The 19,105-nt window shown below is 45.7% G+C and overlaps 2 protein-coding genes across 3 annotated transcripts in view; both read right to left on the bottom strand.

The window, feature by feature from the left end:
* LOC139573582 (integrin alpha-8-like) overlaps positions 1 to 1,671 on the bottom strand; it is a 57,286-nt gene extending 55,615 nt beyond the window's left edge. Inside the window, exons 1-2 of the mRNA XM_071397209.1 lie at positions 1,042 to 1,671; positions 191 to 339 (exon numbers count right to left, since the gene is read on the bottom strand). Of these exons, the coding sequence (XP_071253310.1) occupies positions 191 to 339; positions 1,042 to 1,229 (337 nt within the window). The 5' untranslated portion in view covers positions 1,230 to 1,671. The remainder of the gene's footprint in view (positions 1 to 190; positions 340 to 1,041) is intronic.
* A 2,160-nt stretch (positions 1,672 to 3,831) lies between these two features.
* LOC139573581 (ubiquitin carboxyl-terminal hydrolase MINDY-3-like) overlaps positions 3,832 to 19,105 on the bottom strand; it is a 49,673-nt gene continuing 34,399 nt past the window's right edge. The window contains exons 12-16 of one of the 2 annotated variants that reach the window (XM_071397207.1): positions 13,232 to 13,307; positions 5,774 to 5,861; positions 5,472 to 5,537; positions 4,919 to 4,990; positions 3,832 to 4,825 (exon numbers count right to left, since the gene is read on the bottom strand). In XM_071397207.1, coding sequence (XP_071253308.1) covers positions 4,676 to 4,825; positions 4,919 to 4,990; positions 5,472 to 5,537; positions 5,774 to 5,861; positions 13,232 to 13,307 — 452 coding nt within the window. In that variant the 3' untranslated portion in view covers positions 3,832 to 4,675. The remainder of the gene's footprint in view (positions 4,826 to 4,918; positions 4,991 to 5,471; positions 5,538 to 5,773; positions 5,862 to 13,231; positions 13,308 to 19,105) is intronic. The other variant, XM_071397208.1, reaches the window with a different exon arrangement.

The raw sequence follows: 19,105 nt of genomic DNA, 5'->3' as shown, positions 1-19,105 counted from the left end.
GCATCGGGTGAAATTACACTTCTAACAGGAACACAAAACACACATGTAGAGTTCTTCTGTGCTCCTGAAACCTGAAGCCAACCACATGGGCAGGAGTTAACCCCTTCATACTCACTCATGAACTTTGTGAGAGCAAAACTAGCACACACACACACACACACACACAGGTACACAGCATGGTGTAACTCACTGGCGTTGTCGAAGGGTATCTGTGTACAGCTGTAGGGTTGCTTGGTGGGGTCAGGGTTTAGGGGATAGGGACAGTAGTAGACAGCTCCTCCCTCTATGATGCCTGGCTGGGATGTGTTGGCCTTGGGCGCTCCCACCAACACACTCAACCTGCAGGGACACAGTCATGACAGATATAATCCCACCAACTGAATGTCCACACACAAAACTTAAGAGAAAGAAATGGTCTTTAACACACAGAGACACACACACTCTGAGAGAGAGAGAGAGAGAGAGAGAGAGAGAGAGAGAGAGAGAGAGAGAGAGAGAGAGAGAGAGAGAGAGAGTATTAAACATATTCATTGGGAAAGACACATTAATATTTTAGTTATTTAGCGGAAGCTCTTATCCAGTGCATAAAACTAAGGAGCTGAAACAACAAGAAACATGATAGGAGCATCTTGGTAATAAAACTGTCCTCAGTTCCTTTACAAATCCCAGCGCTCATCACAGAGTCAGCACAGAAAGCACAAGTACAGTAGGCTACTAGCATTATGACATATTGTTTCCTGCAGTCTTGGTGGGCTTGGGAAACTCACAACAGCCTACTATTCTGAGACATTTGTTACTGTATTTGTGTTCACTTGCAAGACGAATTTCCTGTTGAAATAATTATATTCTATTCTACTATTTTATTAGGAGAATGAACCCATCTCTCTGTTCGGACATGTTTTTTCTGGGAATCCAGACTTAATTCATATTAACCCAACACGAACCCGCAGACCTTTGTAGGCTGTTCGAAATTGAAATTAATAACATAAAAAATGCAATGTTTTAAACTGAGAGTTGTGGTCTCGGACTGTTGTCACTCACGTGCTGCTTTCGGGGGTCGGTCGGTAGAAGTCCACGGAGTAACCAAAGTAGCTCCCCTCTGGTCCTCGGTACACCGCAGGGCGCTCCGCATGCAGGTTGAAGCCTGAGACAACCGAAAGGACAAGCCATAGCACCGACACCACGCGACACAACATCCCACCAAATGCACACATCCTATAGGCACACATTAACACCTTCCCCGCAGCCAGACCAGTAGTCTATCACACCGCTCGAATCCGTTAGCAAGGAGAGAGATGATAGGGGAAATGGAGGGAGAGAGATGTTTCTGTCCAGCCAGGTGAGTTATCCCAAGTTGTGCATGCCCGTGCGTTCTGCACTCGCCGCTGTCTCCCACACTAGGCACTCACACACTCTCCGCTGGGTCAGATCTCTTGATGCTCTCACCCACCCACACACACACACACACACACACTCTAAACTCCTCTGCAGCCTGCAGCCAGACTCTCCTGTCGCTGCGGCAGCGCGCTTCTATTCTGTGCACGCCCCCGTTGCACAACACTTCGACCCACTTCAAGACCGTACCCAGACCACATCAGAACGCGCGCCAAGTGGCTGCATCATAAAGCTATCATTTTATATGGAGGGAAAAAAGCAATTTTCTCCATTCGTAGGTTTTGATCGAGAAGCAATAATACTATAAAGTGGATGTATTAATTAATGATCTCTCTCTCTTTCTCGCTCGCTCACTCACACGCACGCACAATAGCCCTATAATATGACACGACCTCAGTCAGCGTGGTGATACTGATTTAAGCCTGATATTACAGATCTCGGGCTTCGCGGTGTTTTATTATTAAACCGTTTATTCTGACCGCGCCGGTTTAATTAGGTGCGTTTCCTTCCATTAAAGAATAATCACCGGTAATTATCTTGCGTAATTATTACTGAGATCTAAAGTTAAACACGCCAGCCTGCGGACTAAAACTAAAGACGGGTTTGTGTGTGTAGGCCTATGTGTGTGTGTGTGTGATGGGTTTTCACGGCACGCGTTACCATTCCCCTGTCCTGCGCGAGTCCTCTCCCAAAAGTGAAGCTATAAATACATTCGTAGCCTATTCTGATCCAGACACAACTTGTGTGTGTGTTGTAGACATCTTGCCTGCATAGCCTACATCCTGTACAGTAGATCTGAGGTGTCGTCTTATCAAAGCAGACCATACCACTACGCCCACATCACTCCTCCAGTGTGTGTGTGTGTGTGTGTGTGTGTGTTCCTGCGTTAACTCAGTCTGCTCCTAATCAGCATCAGGAGTTTTAATTAAATTGAAACTTCAGAGCGTTTCATTGTCGTCAAGAGACTGAAAGTCTCATAAAGTCATAGTGAGCTGTAAAACTGTGACTGCAGTGGAGTACTGCTCTTTCTCAGCTGTTATGAGGAACATATTAAAAGAGATGCTTTATGTCCATTTGTGTTAGAGAAACATGACTCATGTGGACCACATTGCCCAAACATCTGATCTGCGATGACCTTAGTAACAATTTATTTAGCTGTTGACCAAAATGAAGTACTCAGGCTGAAATGTATGTGTTTCTATGTTAGTGTGTGCGTGTGTAGAGTTAGGATGTTACTGCAAACCACTTCATATTTTCCGACAAGTGATATGAACCAGGTGGGGTTGTGTGTGTTGTGTGTGTCAGAGTGTGCGTGTTACATATCTAAGGCTGCATGGTGATGAGAGGGAGTCACAGTGAGCAACCTTGACCTACCAGATGGAGAATTCAGACAAATTTCCCCAACTCTCCTTAACCCCTCCCCTCGCATGCCCTCTTCCTTCTTTACCCCTCCCTCTCTTTCCCTCTGCTGTTCACAATCTCTTTCCTTATGTCTCTCTGCACTCCTCTTGCTGTCCGTACCTCTCTCTCCATTTTTTTTTTGTCCATTAAAATAACATCAATTTGATCAGAAATACAGTGTTGAACTCCAGAGACAGATGGAACCATAGTGGCTCATTACATTACAGACCAGCATATGGTCTCACACACGCACATGGTGACCAACAACAGACAGACACAAACAGAATTACAATGCCTGTGTACCTGCCATTCTCATAGAGCACATATGCTAACAGTGTGAGCATGTTTCTGCTTGCTGTGTGCAGGCATTTAGAGGTGAAGGACAGTTTATCTCAGCGTACACACACACGTGAACAGCACTCTTAAAACTGCCCTTTTCAACAATGTTGATAGGTGGACTGCTCTTTCTCAACTGCTTTCGTGTAAATCCAAGATGAACAGAATGAAAAAGAGACTTCAGACATTCAACAGGATTTCAGTTCTTAGAAACTTCATTACCTGTCGAGGACACACATGCGCGTGCGTGTACACACACACAGAGGACTAGAACAAGAGTAGTGCGCCTCTCTTTGGTGTGCCGCATGCCTGTGTTATGATGGTCCCTCACCAGGTAAAAGCATTCTAATTTGTTTTAGTTTCAGTGTGCACTCAATAGTTCAACCATCTGTTATTGTTTTCTCCTCTCTCTCCCAGTCTCATCCAACAAACACAGAGATATCCCCTTTCCAATAACACACATACACCATACTGAGACTGACACACATGTATGCACATACATACAGGCCATGTTCGAGAGCATTCTGTCCAAATCCATGATGAATTGTAGGTAAATTTTGACTGACTGATCTACAAACAATAATGAGTAGTTATTTATGCAAGTAGACGGATGGTTAGGCGAGACTATGATGCAAGGTGATGTGTAGATTAATCAGTCGGCAATCGCCGGAAACGTCGAACAAGCCCACACACGAGAAGTGAAGAAAAAAATGGTTTATTCGTTTGGGGGGGTGTGTGACAATAAATACCATATCACTTCCTGTGTTGGTGTGAAGAGAGAAGTTGCGCAACGTGTAAAACCAGCCAAAGGTTCTACTTCCAGGTCAAACAACTAAACAGGAGGAATGTCTCTGCTGTGATTGGTCCCTTTATGCTGTAAACACCAGGGTGTGTGTGCGCGTAATCTCCTGTGAAAACCATTGAGGCTACTTTCCCAGCCCCAGATTTAGGCTGCTCCCGGACTATTTCAATGGAGATAATGCAGTAACCTAATCTGGGTCAGGGATACCCTGCCTCAGTATTAAGAGGTCAAACTAACTCAGCTGTAGTTAGAATAGGAGTGTGTGTGTGTGCGCACGCATATGTGTCTTGCGGAAAGCTTTGGTTGTTTATCTCTTTAACAGTCAGAAAGCTGGGTGTTACAGAAGCATAGTTCCAGTCAGTCAGTTACAGGTTTACATCCAACGAGGTCAGCTGTTTCCTTTATATGTAGTTCTTATTAAGTACATATATTCCAGAGTATAAAACAGTCATCTACAGGGTGACAATAATAATTCATTCAGCTTTTTACAACAAACCAAAAACATCCTGTGACTTCATTTAGTCATGTAAAACACAACAGCATTAACAGTAAACAAGTGTGTCTGTATGTCAAGTGTGTGTGTAGTGGTATATATGTTCTGTGTGTTTTTGTCCTGCCCAGGACAGTGAGCAAATTTCTCTGTGTGAGTGTGTGCAGCAATGTACATGTACTGTGTGTCTCAGTCTTTGTGGCCTTCCTTCCTGTGGAGATCAGTCAGTCCTCTACCACCCTAGCAGTGAGTTAGTTAAGTGAAGGGGAGCGTTCAGTATTCCACAGCAGTTCTATGTAGGGCCACTTGGTCTGGAGGCAGCGCTTCACTGGAGTGTCATCTGTCCTCACCATGGGGTCCTCAAAGCCCAGGACCAGGGCTGTACCCTGCACATACTCCACCTGACAAAGAGAGACAACACACACCAACACCTTACATTATCATAGTGGTGTGACAGTTTCAGGCTGTTTTAGAGGTGTGTGTGTATATCTTACCCTCTCGTTGTGGTTGGACTGTTTCAGGCCATTGTAGTGGTAGACAGGGAAGGAGTCTGGGATTCCAGTATCCTGAAAACACAATATACACCAGTTAACAATCATGGAGTCATCTCTGGGATGCGTGTCGAAAACTCTGCTCTGGAAGGTGTGTGTATGGGAACCCACAGACAATTCAGCATACTTTAGCCTGAAACACTATACATAACCCCAAACCCACATAAGTGTGTGTGTGTGTGTGTGCGCGTGCATACATGCATTTGTGAAACCCTAACCCCAATCCCACAGAACAGCCTAGATTAGAAACCAGTCAATAGCGACACAGAGCCAAACACTTTGTTGGGACGTTCCAGAATGCTAATAGACTGTGTGAGTATGTTTATGTGAAACCATAACCTCAGTCTGTGTGTGTGTGTGTGTGTCCAGTTGGCTAATGGCAGTATAATTTCTTTGTGGCCGAGGGCCATTCCTCTGGTGAGTCCCCGAAGCCCTGATCACTTTAACACACTTCCCGCTCCTCTCTCTCTCTCTGTCCCCACATCCCTCTCCCCACCTTTCTTTCTCTTTGCCTCTCGCTCTCCCACTCTTCAGCCATGCTTCCCTGCCACAGAGTCCCTGTCTGAACAGGGGTTTGTGTAAATATATATTTAAATATTTTGGTCACCAGTGCATTGCTGTAAAAGATTTGACTCAACAAATTTATATCTATCGTCAGCCACAAACCACTAACAAAACAGAAGCGCTCATGTACGTACACGCATACAGCAAAGATATTCTTGTTTAAAAATCGGTCTTCTCAGCATGTTTTATGGATATTGCTGCAGCTTTGAAGTATCTCAGCTCCTCTTCAGTTACCTGATCAGGGAAGAACTCCAGGAGGAACGGAGCCAGCAGCACGATCCCCAAGCCCTCTGGATCCAACTTACTCTTCATCAGACTCACACTGGACGGAGCGAGGGAGGAAGAGAAAGAGGGAGGAAGAGAAAGAGGGAGGAAGAGTGGAAAGAGTTAAGTTTGTCAGACATTTCAACATTGTCTTATAGTCTAAGTACAGCAATGAGACATGCCTCCAATTCTTCAGAAAACCTAAATCGGCCCCGTTTTAAAGCAATGATAAAACTTGTGTCCGACGGAGGGAGAGAAGGAGGAGAGAAAGGGGGTAGTAAGAAGGGACATTGGGAGAGAGCTAGTGGAAGGTGAGGGTGGAGGGTGAGGTGAGGAAGGAGTGGTGAGGGAAGGTGAGGGGTGGAAGTGAAGAGGGAGGGGTGGAAGTGAAGAGGGAGGGGTGCAGGTGAGGGGCGAACGGGTGCAGGTGAGGAGGGAGGCCGAAAGGGTGGAGAAGGGAGGGGTAGAGGTGAGGAGCAAGGGTGGAGCTGAGGAGGGAGGGGGTGAGGAGAGAGGTGGTGGTAGTGTGAAGGGCTGTCTGAGGTATAAATGTGTCATGTTCTGTGTAAAAGATTATGTGTAAGAAAGCGAACACTGGAGAAATGTACGGTAACCTCGTCTGATGAGGAGTTCTGGTGTGTGTGTGTGTGTGTGTGTGTGTGTGTGTGCGATACTAAATATACCACTAGACATTCCTGTGTTAGAGCAGTAATATTATTCTTATTCCACAGTGATAAAACAGAGAAACATTTCCCTTTTAAGGCAGAAATAAGAGGAGTGTTACATGCCCAGACACAGAGGCTGATAACCCAGTTAAGACTGTGTGTGGGTGTGTGTATCATCTGATGTTGCAGTCAGAGAAATAATCCTCTGCATTGTCATTAACAGCAGACTCCTACATTTCCTCAGTGAAAACAACATCCTGAGCAAATATCCAATTGGCTTTTTACCAAGTTGACAGACCAGGTATTCACCCTACACATCCTAATTGACAAACAAAACAAAAGCAAAGTATAATCATGCTTTGTTGATTTCAAAAAAGCTTGAGACTCAATTTGTCATGAGGGTCTGCTATATAAATTGATAGAAAGCGGTGTTGAGGTAAATAAAAACACAAAAAAAAACATACAACATAAAATCCATGTACACAAACAAGTGTGCGGTTAAAATGGCCAAAAAAACACAGATTTCTTTCCTTATGGCTGTGGGGTGCGACAGGGATGCAGCTTGAGCCCCACCCTCCAACATACACTGAGTGTATAAACCATTATGCTCTTTCCATATCAGACTGGCCAGGTGAAAGCTATAATCCCTTATTGATGTCACTTGTTACATCCACTTCAAATCAGTATAGATGAAAGGGAGAAAGGTTAAAAAATGATTTTTAAGCCTCGAGACAAGTCAGACATGCATTGTGTATGTGTGCCATTCAGAATGTGAATGGGCAAGACAGAATATTTAAGTTCCTTTGAATGAGGTATGGCAATAGGTGCCAGGCGCACCGGTTTGTGTCAAGAGCTGCAACGCTGCTGGATTTTTCATACTCAACAGTTTCCCGTGTGTATCAAGAATGGTCCACCACCCAAAGGACATCCAGGCAACTTGACAACTGTGAGAAGCATTGGAGTCAACATGGGCCTGTGGAACGCTTTCGACACCTTGTAGAGTCCATGGACCGACAAATTGCAACTCAAGATTAGGCAGGTGTTCTAAATGTTTTGTACACTCAGTGTATACATCAACGAATTGACAAGGGAATCTGAAGAACAGTCTGCAGCACCCGGCCTCACCCTACTGGAATCTGAATTCAAAAGTCTATTGTTTGCTTCTGGTGCTTTTGTCCCCAACCAAAGAGAGCCTACAGCAGCACCTAGATCTTCTGCACAGATTCTGTCAGACCTGCACCCTGGCAGAGTGCTTGGGAGGTATCCAGATTGTCATACCAACCTTGTGATATCCTGGGATATTCAGTAATACCGGCACTGAACACAAGGGCCGCCATTTTCAAACTCCACTGCAATCTGGAGGTTAGCAATGCTAACAAGTACATGTAAAATCCCATAGAGAATGCTAACGAGCGCAGTGCAAACATTTGATAGTCTCTGACCTAAACTATTTGCAGGACAGACATCCCAGCTCAAAAAGCTAAACTAACTCAAATTCTACTCACAGGTTACCTCACGATTTTTTTATTTTTTTTGTTGACAAAGGCTCTTGATCCAGGAGGGAATTATCTGCTGTAACCAAGAAAAGCTTGATTTTGGAAGAAACAAACCACATTGCTAGATAGCTAACTAGCTACTAAATTAGTTAACTAAATGCACAACAGAGCATTTAGCACATTTTAGATAGTTAACTTAATAGTTATGAGATATCTAGTTGGCAAACATTTAGTAGTGGATTCCATATTGTAACTAGATCACCAGGCACGTACTGCACAACAGTGAGTGATTCACAAAGCTCCGGTCTCTCGTCGTTGTGTGTTTGTAAACAAACACCACGTGACTGGGGACTACAGGTTAGCTTTACAATGAAAAATTATTTGACGGGTGAAATGAACGCAAATCTTTATCCCCTGACGTATCGCACAAATTGACCGCAGGTATTTACTCAAAAAGTCGCAACAAATATTCAAATGTATAAAAGAACTTCAAAGAAATAGTTTCAACGGTATTGACAGTAGTGAAAAACCATCGCGTGGCTTTTTACAAATACCCTGGTATATCTTACCAAGCCTACCTGACAGTCAAACTCAGTAAGACCAAAAATAGTGTCCCATAAGGTCTAGTTGTCAGCAGGGTTTGGAACTGAAATCATTATCCAATTGTTTTGTTCTGAACAGAACCACTATTTTCTTAATTTAATTCCACTGTCCCGAAAAGGCAGGATAAAGTTCTGAACCGGGTTCAACAATAAAAAGGTAACGTTACTGGTTTATATCGTTACTTTTTTTTTTAAACATTTCGCTCATTAAATTACTATACCAATCAGTGCGGATAGAGCAGGCAAGCTAGTTGTTTACGTGTGCGATGGGCTGAAAAGTGAAGCCTACGGCGCAAGATGCGACAAATTTTGCGGCCGGGGAGAACGAGAGAGGGTTGAGGATAAGGGTTGAAGCGCTGGGCATCTTGTGCTATGACATGCATTATATGAATTAGTTACACAGAATTATACATAGGAGGAGCATCTTCTATGGCGGAACTTCGAATGTCCTGTCAGCTAGCTAGCTAACAAGCTTGTGTTAGCTAATTTAGCTAAGCTTGTGTGTGGAGAGCGGCACCAGAATTTAAAAACACGTCTTACAATTTTGTAGTTAATACATCTAAAGTGAAACGGGATAACTAGGTCTATATTATGCTTATTAAGCTCCAATGTAACGTAAGTAGGCTACAGTCAGTAGCCTATTGCTTCAGAGGGGGAGGGGCAGGTCGCCTTATCAAATAAAATGTTATTGGTCACATACACATGGTTAGCAGATGCTAATGTGTGTGTAGCGAAATGCTTATGCTTCTAGTTCCGACAGTGCAGTAATATCTAACAAATTCACACATGTAAAGGAATGAATATATAAGAATATGTATATATAAATATACGGATGAGCGATGGCCGGGCAGCAAGGGCAAAAGATGCAATAGATAGTATAGAATACAGTATATACATATGAGATGAGTAATGTAGGATATGTAAGCATTATTAAAGTGGCGTTATTTAAAGTGACTAGTGATACCTTTATTAAATCCATTTCTTAAAGTGGCCAGAGATTTGAGTCACTATGTTGGCAGCAGCCTCTCTATGTTAGTGATGGCTGTTTAACAGTCTGATGGCCTTGAGATAGAAGCTGTTTTTCAGTCTCTTGGTCCCAGCTTTGATGCACCTGTATTGACCTCGCCTTCTGGATGATAGCGGGGTGAACAGACAGTGGTTCGGGTGTTTGTTGTCCTTGATCTTTTTGGCCTTCCTGTGACATCGGGTGCTGTAGGTGTCCTGGAGGGCAGGTATTTTGCCCCCGGTGATGCGTTGTGCAGACCGCACTACCCTTTGGAGAGCCTTGCGATTGAGGGCGGTGCAGTTATCGTACCAGGCGGTGATACAGCCCGAAAGGATGCTCTCGATTGTGCATCTGTAAAGGTTTGTGAGTGTTTTAGGTGACAAGCCAAATTTCTTCAGCCTCCTTCACCACACTGTGTGGGTGGACCATTTCAGTTTCTCCGTGATTTGTAGGCAGAGGAACTTAAGACTTGCCACCTTCACTACTGTCCCGTCGATGTGGATGGAGGGGTGCTCCCTCTGCTGTTTCTTGAAGTCCACAATCATCTCCTTTGTTTTGTTGACGTTGAGTGAGAGGTTATTTTTTGACACCACACTCCGAGGGCCCTCACCTCCTCCCTATAGGCCGTCTCGTCGTTGTTGGTAATCAAGCCTACCACTGTAGTGTCGTCTGAGTTGGAGGCGTGCATGGCCACGCAGTCATGGGTGAACAGGGAGTACAGGAGGGCTGAGAAGGCACTCTTGTGGGGCCCCAGTGTTGAGGATCAGCGGGGTGGAGATGTTGTTTCCTACCGGCCCGTCAAAGTCCAGGACCCAGTTGCACTGAGCGGGGTCGAGAGCCAGGGTATCAAGCTTAATGACGAGTTGAGGGTACTATGGTGTTAAATGCTGAGCTGTCGTCAATGAACAGCATTCTTACATAGGTATTCCTCTTGTCCAGATGGGATAGGGCTGTGTGATGGCGATTGCGTTGTCTGTGGACCTATTGGGGTGGTAAGCAAATTGGAGTGGGTCTAGGGTATCAGGTAGGGTGGAGGTGATATGATCCTCGACTAGGTCTCTCAAAGCACTTCCTGATGACAGAAGTGAGTGCTATCGGGGCGATAGTCATTTAGTTTAGTTACCTTTGCCTTCTTGGGTACAGGAACAATAGTGGCCATCTTGAAGCATGTGGGGACAGCAGACTGGGATAGGGATTGATTGAATATGTCCGTAAACACATTAGCAAGCTGGTCTGCACATGCACTGAGGACACGGCTAGAGGGGCCGGCAGCCCTGCGAGGATTAACACGTTTAAATGTTTTACTCATGTTGGCAACGGAGAAGGAGAGCCCACACTTAGGTAGCTGGCCGTGTCAGTGTCACTGTATTGTCTTCAAAGCGAGCAAAGAAGTTGTTTAGTTTGTCTGAAAGCAAGACGTCAATGTCCGTGATGGGGCTGGTTTTCTTTTTGTAATCCGTGATTGACTGTAGACCCTGCCACATACGTCTCGTGTTTGAGCCGTTGAATTGCGACTCTACTTTGTCTCTATACTGACGCTTTGCTTGTTTGATTGCCTTGCAGAGGGAATAGCTACACTGTTTGTATTCGGTCATGTTTCCAGTCGCCTTGCCATGATTAAAAGCGGTGGTTTGCGCTTTCAGGTTTTGCGCGAAATGCTGCCATCAATCCACGGTTTCTGGTTAGGGAAGGTTTTAATAGTCACAGTGGGTACAAGATCTCTGATGCACTAGCTAATAAACTTGCTCACCGAGTCAGTGTATACGTCAATGTTATTGTCTGAGGCTACCCGGAACATATCCCAGTCCACGTGATCGAAGCAATCTTGAAGTGTGGAATCCGATTGGTCAGACCAGTGTTGGATAGACCTGAGCATGGGCGTTTCCTGTTTTAGTTTCTGCCTATAGGATGGGAGCACAAAATGGAGTCATGGTCAGATTTGCCGAAAGGAGGGCAGGGCAAAGTTTCTCAGCTTCCAGGCAGACACTGGAGGGCTTTGCATAGGCATTTTGTTGTGGGACTAGATTAACCGGTTTTCATGCTTTTAAAATAACGGTTCGGTTCTCCTGCCAAATGTATGACCATATTAGAGACATATATTCCCTTCAGATTACACAGGCCCACAAAGAATTTGAAAGCAAATCAATTTTGATAACTCCCACATCTATTCGGGGAAATACCACAGTGTGCCATCACAGCAGCAATATTTGTGACCCGTTGTCACAAGGGCAACCAGTGAAGCACAAACACCATTGTAAATACAAACTACATAACCCAAAGTATGTGGACACCTGCAGGTCGAACATCTCATTCCAAAATCATGGGCATTAATATGGAGTTGGTCCTCCCTTTGCTGCTATAACAGCCTACACTCTTCTGGGGAAGGCTTTCCACTAAAAAACATTACTGGAACATTACTGCGGGGACTTACATCCATTCAGCCACAAGAGCATTAGTGAGGTCGGGCACTGATGTTGGGCGATTAGGCCTGGCTCGCAGTCGGCGTTCCAATTCATCCCAAAATTGTTCGATGAAGTTGACGACAGAGCTCTGTGCAGGCCAATCAAGTTCTTCCCCACCGATCGACTAACCATCTGTATCTTTGTTCATGGGGGCATTGTCATGCTGAAACATGAAAGGGTCTTCCTCCATACTGTTGCCACAAAGTTGGAAGCACAGAATCATCTAGAATGTCATTGTATGCTGTAGCATTAAGATTCCCTTCACCGGAACTAAGGGGCCTAGCCCAAACCATGAAAAACAACCCCAGACCATTATTCCTCCTCCACCAAACTACAGTTGTCACTATGCTTTGGGGCATGTAGCGTTCTCCTGGTATCCGCCAAACCCAGAATCGTCCGTCGGACTGCAAGATGGTGATGCGTGATTCAACACTCCAGAAAACGCATTTCCACTGCTCCAGAGTCCAATGGCAGCGAGCTTTACACCACTCCAGCCGATGCTTGGCATTGCGCATGGTGATCGTACGCTTGTGTATGGCTGCTCGGCCATGGAAACCCATTTCATGAAGCTCCCCACGAACAGTTCTTGTGCTGACAGTTTGGAACTCAGTGAGTGTTGCAACTGAGGACAGATGATTTTTACGCGCTGTGCGCTTCAGCAATCGGCAGCCCCGTTCTGTGAGCTTGTGTGGCCTACCACTTCGAGGCTGATCCGTTGTTGCTCCTAGACATTTCTACTTCACAATAACAGCACTTAGTTGACCAGGGCAGCTCTAACAGGGTAGAAATTTTACAAACTGACTTGTTGGAAAGGTGGCATCCTATGATGGTACCACGTTGAAAGTCAATGAGCTCATCAGTAAGGCCATTCTACTGCCAATGTTAATTTCACTTCTGTTTATTATCTATTCCACTTGCTTTGGCAATGTAAACATGTTCCCCATGCCAATAAAGCCCTTTGAATTGAACTATTCCTCACTCTAAACCTTGTTTGAAGCAGCACATTCAATTATTTCCTTTGTCTTCCTGCTCGTAGTTTAATGCCCCCCCTCCATCCTCCCCTCTTTCTCGCATCCTCTGGACGTTTAGTGTTCTCGCTCTCTGGTTCTGTCGGTGTTCTCTGCTTTTTACCCAGCAGCAGTGAAACATTAGCTGAGGCAGCTGGAACTGGTGCTGGACAAGAGCACACACACTTACTAGTATTCAGGTTCTGAGACGAGGTCTAGTGCCTTCATCACCTCCTCCAACAGAGAGTCTGGAATAAAGCCGTTATCTGGAGGGAGAGAAAGAGAATATTTATCAGATAATTTTAGTCCAAACACAGCTAGGAGACAGGCCTCAGATTCCACAGCAATTCCGTGTGTTTGTTTTCTGGGAGTCATGATCAAAGAGGTGGGATGGGAAGGGTGCGCCATTATCAGCAAGGTCCAGTGGCACTGAGACAGGACAGGCCTTCACTTTCCCTCACACTGAACACACACAGTTTACATTGAGCTAACTGAGGAAACTAATCACACACAAACACATATGTACACATGCAACACACACACAAAAGCCAGCCTTGTTCTCTCCTCTGTCTGACCTACATTCCTCAGCTATGACTTCTCTACCTGAGAGGACCAGCTTTAAACACTACCACGTGTGTCCATATGTACGTGTGTCCTACCTGTCTTAAAACACTAACATATGATTGTGTGTGTGTGTGTGTGTGCGCGCGCGCGCGCGTGCGCAATGGCACTGGAGAAGAAAGTTGACGTTTTAAATGTCCCCAACCCATTGTGTTTTTTTGTTAGTTTATTTGTGTTGTTTGTAACTTATTTTTTTACTTAATGTGGCCGCTACCATCTCTTTTGACCGAAAATAACTTCTGGACATCAGGACTGTGATTACTCACCACGGACAAGCAGAATCCTTTTTTCCCTTTAACGAGTCTGACGAGCCCGACACGAATGATATAGGGCTTTCTCGGGAACAGGCCCAGATCCCCGTGATGAGGCGGCGGAGAAAAAGGGTCCAGAGGGCGGGCTGCCATCTGAGAATTCATAGGCGATCGAATAAACCTTCACTTCCTTCCATTTTGCTTGCAAACGTGCAATCTTTGGAGAATAAAATATATGACCTACGCGGAAGACTAAACTACCTACGGGACATTCAAAACTGTAATACCTTATGCTTCATGGAGTCATGGCTGAACGACGACACTATCAACATACAGTTGGGGCTGGTTATACAATGTCCCGGCAGGATAGAACAGCGATGTCTGGTAAGACAAAAATAAAAAATAAAAAAATAAAACTCAACCACCTTTACTCCACGCACAGAGACGCATACAAAGCTCTCCTTCGCCCTCCATTTGGCAAATCTGACCATAATTCTATCCTCCTGATTCTCGCTTACAAGCAAATATTAAAGCAGTCAGATGAAGCAGATGCTAAACTACAGGACTGTTTTGCTAGCACAGACTGGAATATGTTCCGATGGCATTGAGGAGTACACCACATCAGTCATTGGCTTTATCAATAAGTGCATCGATGACGTCATCCCCACAGTGACCGTACGTACATACCCCAACCAGAAACCTTGAATTACAGGCAACATCCGCACTGAGGTAAAGGCTAGAGCTGCCGCTTTCATGGAGCGGGACTCTAACCTGGAAGCTTATGAGAAATCCTGCTATGCCCTCCGACAAACCATCAAACAGGCGAAGCGTCAATACAGGACTAAGATCGAATTGTACTACACCGGCTCTGACGCTTGTCGGATGTGGCAGGGCTTGCAAACTATTACAGACTACAAAGCGAAGCACTGCCGAGAGCTGCCCAGTGACACAAGCCTACCAGACGAGCTAAACTACTTCGAGGCAAATAATGCAGAAACATGCATGAGAGCACCAGCTGTTCCGGAAGACTGTGATCACACTCTCAGCAGGCGATGTAAGACCTTTAAACAGGTCAGCATTCACAAGGCCGCAGGGCCAGACGGATTACCAGGACGTGTACTGCGAGCATGCGCTGACCAACTGGCAAGTGTCTTCACTGACAATTTCAACCTTTCCCTGTCTAAGTCTGTAATACCAACATGTTTAAGCAGACCACCACAGTGCCTGTGCCCAATAACACTAAGGTAATCTGCCTAAATGACTACAGACCCGTAGCACTCACGTCTGTAGCCATGAAATGCTTTGAAAGGCTGGTCATGGCTCACAAACACCATTATCCTAGAAACTCTAGACCAACTCCAATTTGCATACAGATCCACAGACGATGCAATCTCTATTGCACTCCACACAGCCCTTTCTCACCTGGACAAAAGGAACACCTATGTGAGAATGCTATTCATTGACTACAGCTCAGCATTCAACACCATAGTGCCCTCAAAGCTCATCAATAAGCTAAGGACCCTGGGACTAAACACCTCCCTCTGCAACTGGATCCTGGACTTCCTAACAGGCCGCCCCCAGGTGGTAAGGGTAGGTAACAACACATCTGCCACGCTGATCCTCAACACAAGGGCCACTCAGGGGTGCGTGCTCAGTCCCCTCCTGTACTCCCTGTTCACTCATGACTGCACGGCCAGGCACAACTCCAACACCATCATTAAGTTTGCCGATGACACAACATAGGCCTGATCACTGACAACGACGAGGCAGCTTATAGGGAGGAGGTCAGAGACCTGGCCGTGTTGTGCCAGGACAACAATCTCTCCCGCAACGTGATCAAGACAAAGGAGATGATTGTGGACTACCGAGCATGCCCCCATTCTCATCGACGGGGCTGCAGTGGAGCAGGTTGAGAGCTTCAAGTTCCTTGGTGTCCACATCACCAACAAAACTAACATGGTCCAAGCGCACCAAGACAGTCGTGAAGAGGGCACGACAAAACTTATTCCCCCTCAGGAGACTGAAAAGACTTGGCATGGGTCCTCAGATCTTCAAAAGGTTCTACAGCTGCACCATCGAGAGTATCTTGACTGGTTGAGTTAGTGCCTGGTATGGTAACTGCTCAGCCTCCGACCGCAAGGCACTACAGAGGGTAGCGCTAACGGCCCAGTACATCTGGGGCCAAGCTTCATGCCATCCAGGACCTCTATACCCGTCGGTGTCAGAGGAAGGCCCTAAAAATTGTCAGAGTGTTATCTCTGCTACCGCACGGCAAGCGGTACCAGAGCGCCAAGTCTAGGTCCAAAAGGCTTCTAAACTGCTTCTACCCTCAATCCTCCTGAACATCTAATCAAATGGCTACCCAGACTATTTGCATTGCCCCCCCCCCCTCTTTCACACCGCTGCTACTCACTCCACTGCTACTCTCTGTTTTTATCTATGCATAGTCACTTTAACTCTACCTACATGTACATATTACCTCAACTAACTGGCGCTCCCGCACATTGACTCTGTACTGGTACCCACCTGTATATAGTCTCACTATTGTTATTTTACAGCTGCTCTTTAATTACTTATTACTTTTATTTCTTATTCTAATCCGTATTTTAAAAAACTGCATAGTTGGTTAGGTGCGCGTAAGTAAGCATTTCACTTTAAGGTCTACACCTGTTGTATTCAGCACGTGACTAATAACATTTTATTTGAGTATGTGTGTTGTACATTGGGAAGGACTACAGCTGAGTCATAGCTTTACCCTAAGTTTCAAATTCTGTGTGGAACACTAATGAAGCTGTGTTATTGCATGCATGCGAGACCTGTGTGTATGTTATTGCATGAATGGGAGACCTGTGTGTAAATTATTGCGTGCATGTGGGATGTGTGTTTTCTGGCGCCTCTCTTCTATAATAACACAGTGAACTGGGCCGACTCTAGATGTGACACTGGCAGATTTATAGGGCTTTGACACTGCTCTCAACTCTGCTGGTTCTAGTGTGTGTATAAACATCCATATGGCATACATGAAAAAATCTCACGAAACAGCAGAAACGCATCTCGGACGCAGACAGACCTATCAATTTCTCCCTCTCTGGTCTGAATGGGTCAGTGTGTTTACTACATATTTGGTGTGGCAAATAGAACAGACTAGACTACTCTCAGCTGGTGAGGCTCACTGTTAGAAAATTCTACACAAAACACACAGGCGCACACACACCCTCAGCCATGTTAAGAGGCATATTGTTCTTATAAACATGAAACGGAGGAATGTTGTTTACTGCGTCAGAAAATATGACACGTCAATTCCTGCTGGAACACACACACACGCAGCGCTCACTAAAGACAGACATCAAAGACAGCGACAAACACACAAACGTGTCTGTGCAGGTCTGGTCCATGGGGGAGTTGTGTGTGTGTGTGTTATGACCTTATCAGTCTTCAGCTTAACACACACACACACTCCAGCAACATGCATCACGCTCTCATCGTGTAGTGTGACAATCACACATACCATGGGTAACTCCATCTCTCCATACATACATTATACATACAAAAGTATGTGGACACCCCTTTAAATTAGTGGAATCGGCAACTTCAGCCATACCGGTTGCTGACAGGTGTATAAAATTGAGCACAGCCATGCAATCTCCATAGAAAACATTGGCAGTAGAATGGCCTTACCGAAGAGCTCTGACTTTCAAAATGTAACCATCATAGGATGCCACCTTTCCAACAAGTCAGTTCATCAAATGTCTGCACTGCTAGAGCTACCCCGGTCAACAGTAAGTGCTGTTATTGTGAAGTGGAAAAGTCTAGGAGCAACAACGGCTCAGCCGCAAAGTGGTAGGCCACACAAGCTCCAGAACGGGACTGCAGAGTGCCGTAGCACGTAAAAATCACCTGTCCTCGGTTGCAACACTCACTACCGAGTTCCAAACTGCCTTTGGAAGCAACGTCAGCAAATTAATTGTTCGTGGGGAGCTTCATGAAATGGGTTTCCATGGCTGAGCAGCTGCACACAAGCATAAGATCACCATGCACAATGCCAAGTGTTGGCTGGAGTGGTGTAAAGCTCGCCGCCATTGGACTTAGGCTTGCATTCTCTGGAATGATGAATTACGCTTCACCATCTGGCAGTTTCACAGATTACTCTGGGTTTGGCGGTTGCCAGGAGATCGCTATTGACCCAATGCATAGTGCCAAATGTAAAGTTTGGTGGAGGAGGAATACTGGTCTGGAGCTGTTTTTCATGCTTCGGGCTTGGCCCCTTAGTTCCAGTGAACAGAAATCTTGACGCTACAGCATACAATTATATTCCAATTTTGTGGCAACAGTTTGGGGATGACCCTTTCCTGTTTCAGCATGACAACATATCCGTGCACAAAGTGAGGTCCATACAGAAATGGTTTGTCGAGAACTTGACTGGCCTTGAAGATACCCCTCTAGTGGTGTGGGGGCTGTGCTTTGGCAAAGTGGGTGGGGTTATATCCTGCCTGGTTGGCCCTGTCCGGGGGTATTGTTGGTGTCTTCCGACCCCTTCCGTCTCAGCCTCCAGTATTTATGCTGCAATAGTTTGTCGGGGGGCTATGGTCAGTCTGTTATATCTGGAGTATTTCTCCTGTCTTATCCAGTGTACTGTGTGAATTTAAGTACGCTCCCTCTAATTCTCCCTCCCCTCCTGGAGGACCTGAGCCCTGGGACCTTGCCTCAGGACTACCTGGCTTGATGACTCCTTGCTGTCCCCAGTCCACCTGGTCGTGCTGCTGCTCCCCAGTTTCAACTGTTCTGCCTGCGGCTATGGAACCCTGACCTGTTCACTGGACGTGCTACCTTGTCCCGGACCTGCTGTTTTCGACTCCTTCACACTCTACCACACCTGCTGTCTCAACCTCTGAATGCTCTGCTATGAAAAAAGCCAACTGACATTCATTCCTGAGGTGCTGACCTTCTACAACCACTGTGATGATGATTATTAGACCCTGCTGGTCATCTATGAACGTTTGAACATCTTGGCCATGTACTGTTATAATCTCAACCCGGCACAGCCAGAAGAGGACTGGGCCACCCCTCAGAGCCTGGTTCCTCTCTATGTTTCTTCCTAGGTTCCTGCCTTTCTAGGGAGTTTTTCCTGGCCACCGTGCTTCTACATTTGCATTTCTTGCTGTTTGGGGTTTTAGGCTGGGTTTCTGTATAGC

Source organism: Salvelinus alpinus, chromosome 4, assembly GCF_045679555.1.
Source record: "Salvelinus alpinus chromosome 4, SLU_Salpinus.1, whole genome shotgun sequence".
In the NCBI taxonomy this organism is placed as follows: domain Eukaryota; kingdom Metazoa; phylum Chordata; class Actinopteri; order Salmoniformes; family Salmonidae; genus Salvelinus; species Salvelinus alpinus.
This window is presented reverse-complemented; position numbering and strand designations above follow the sequence as displayed.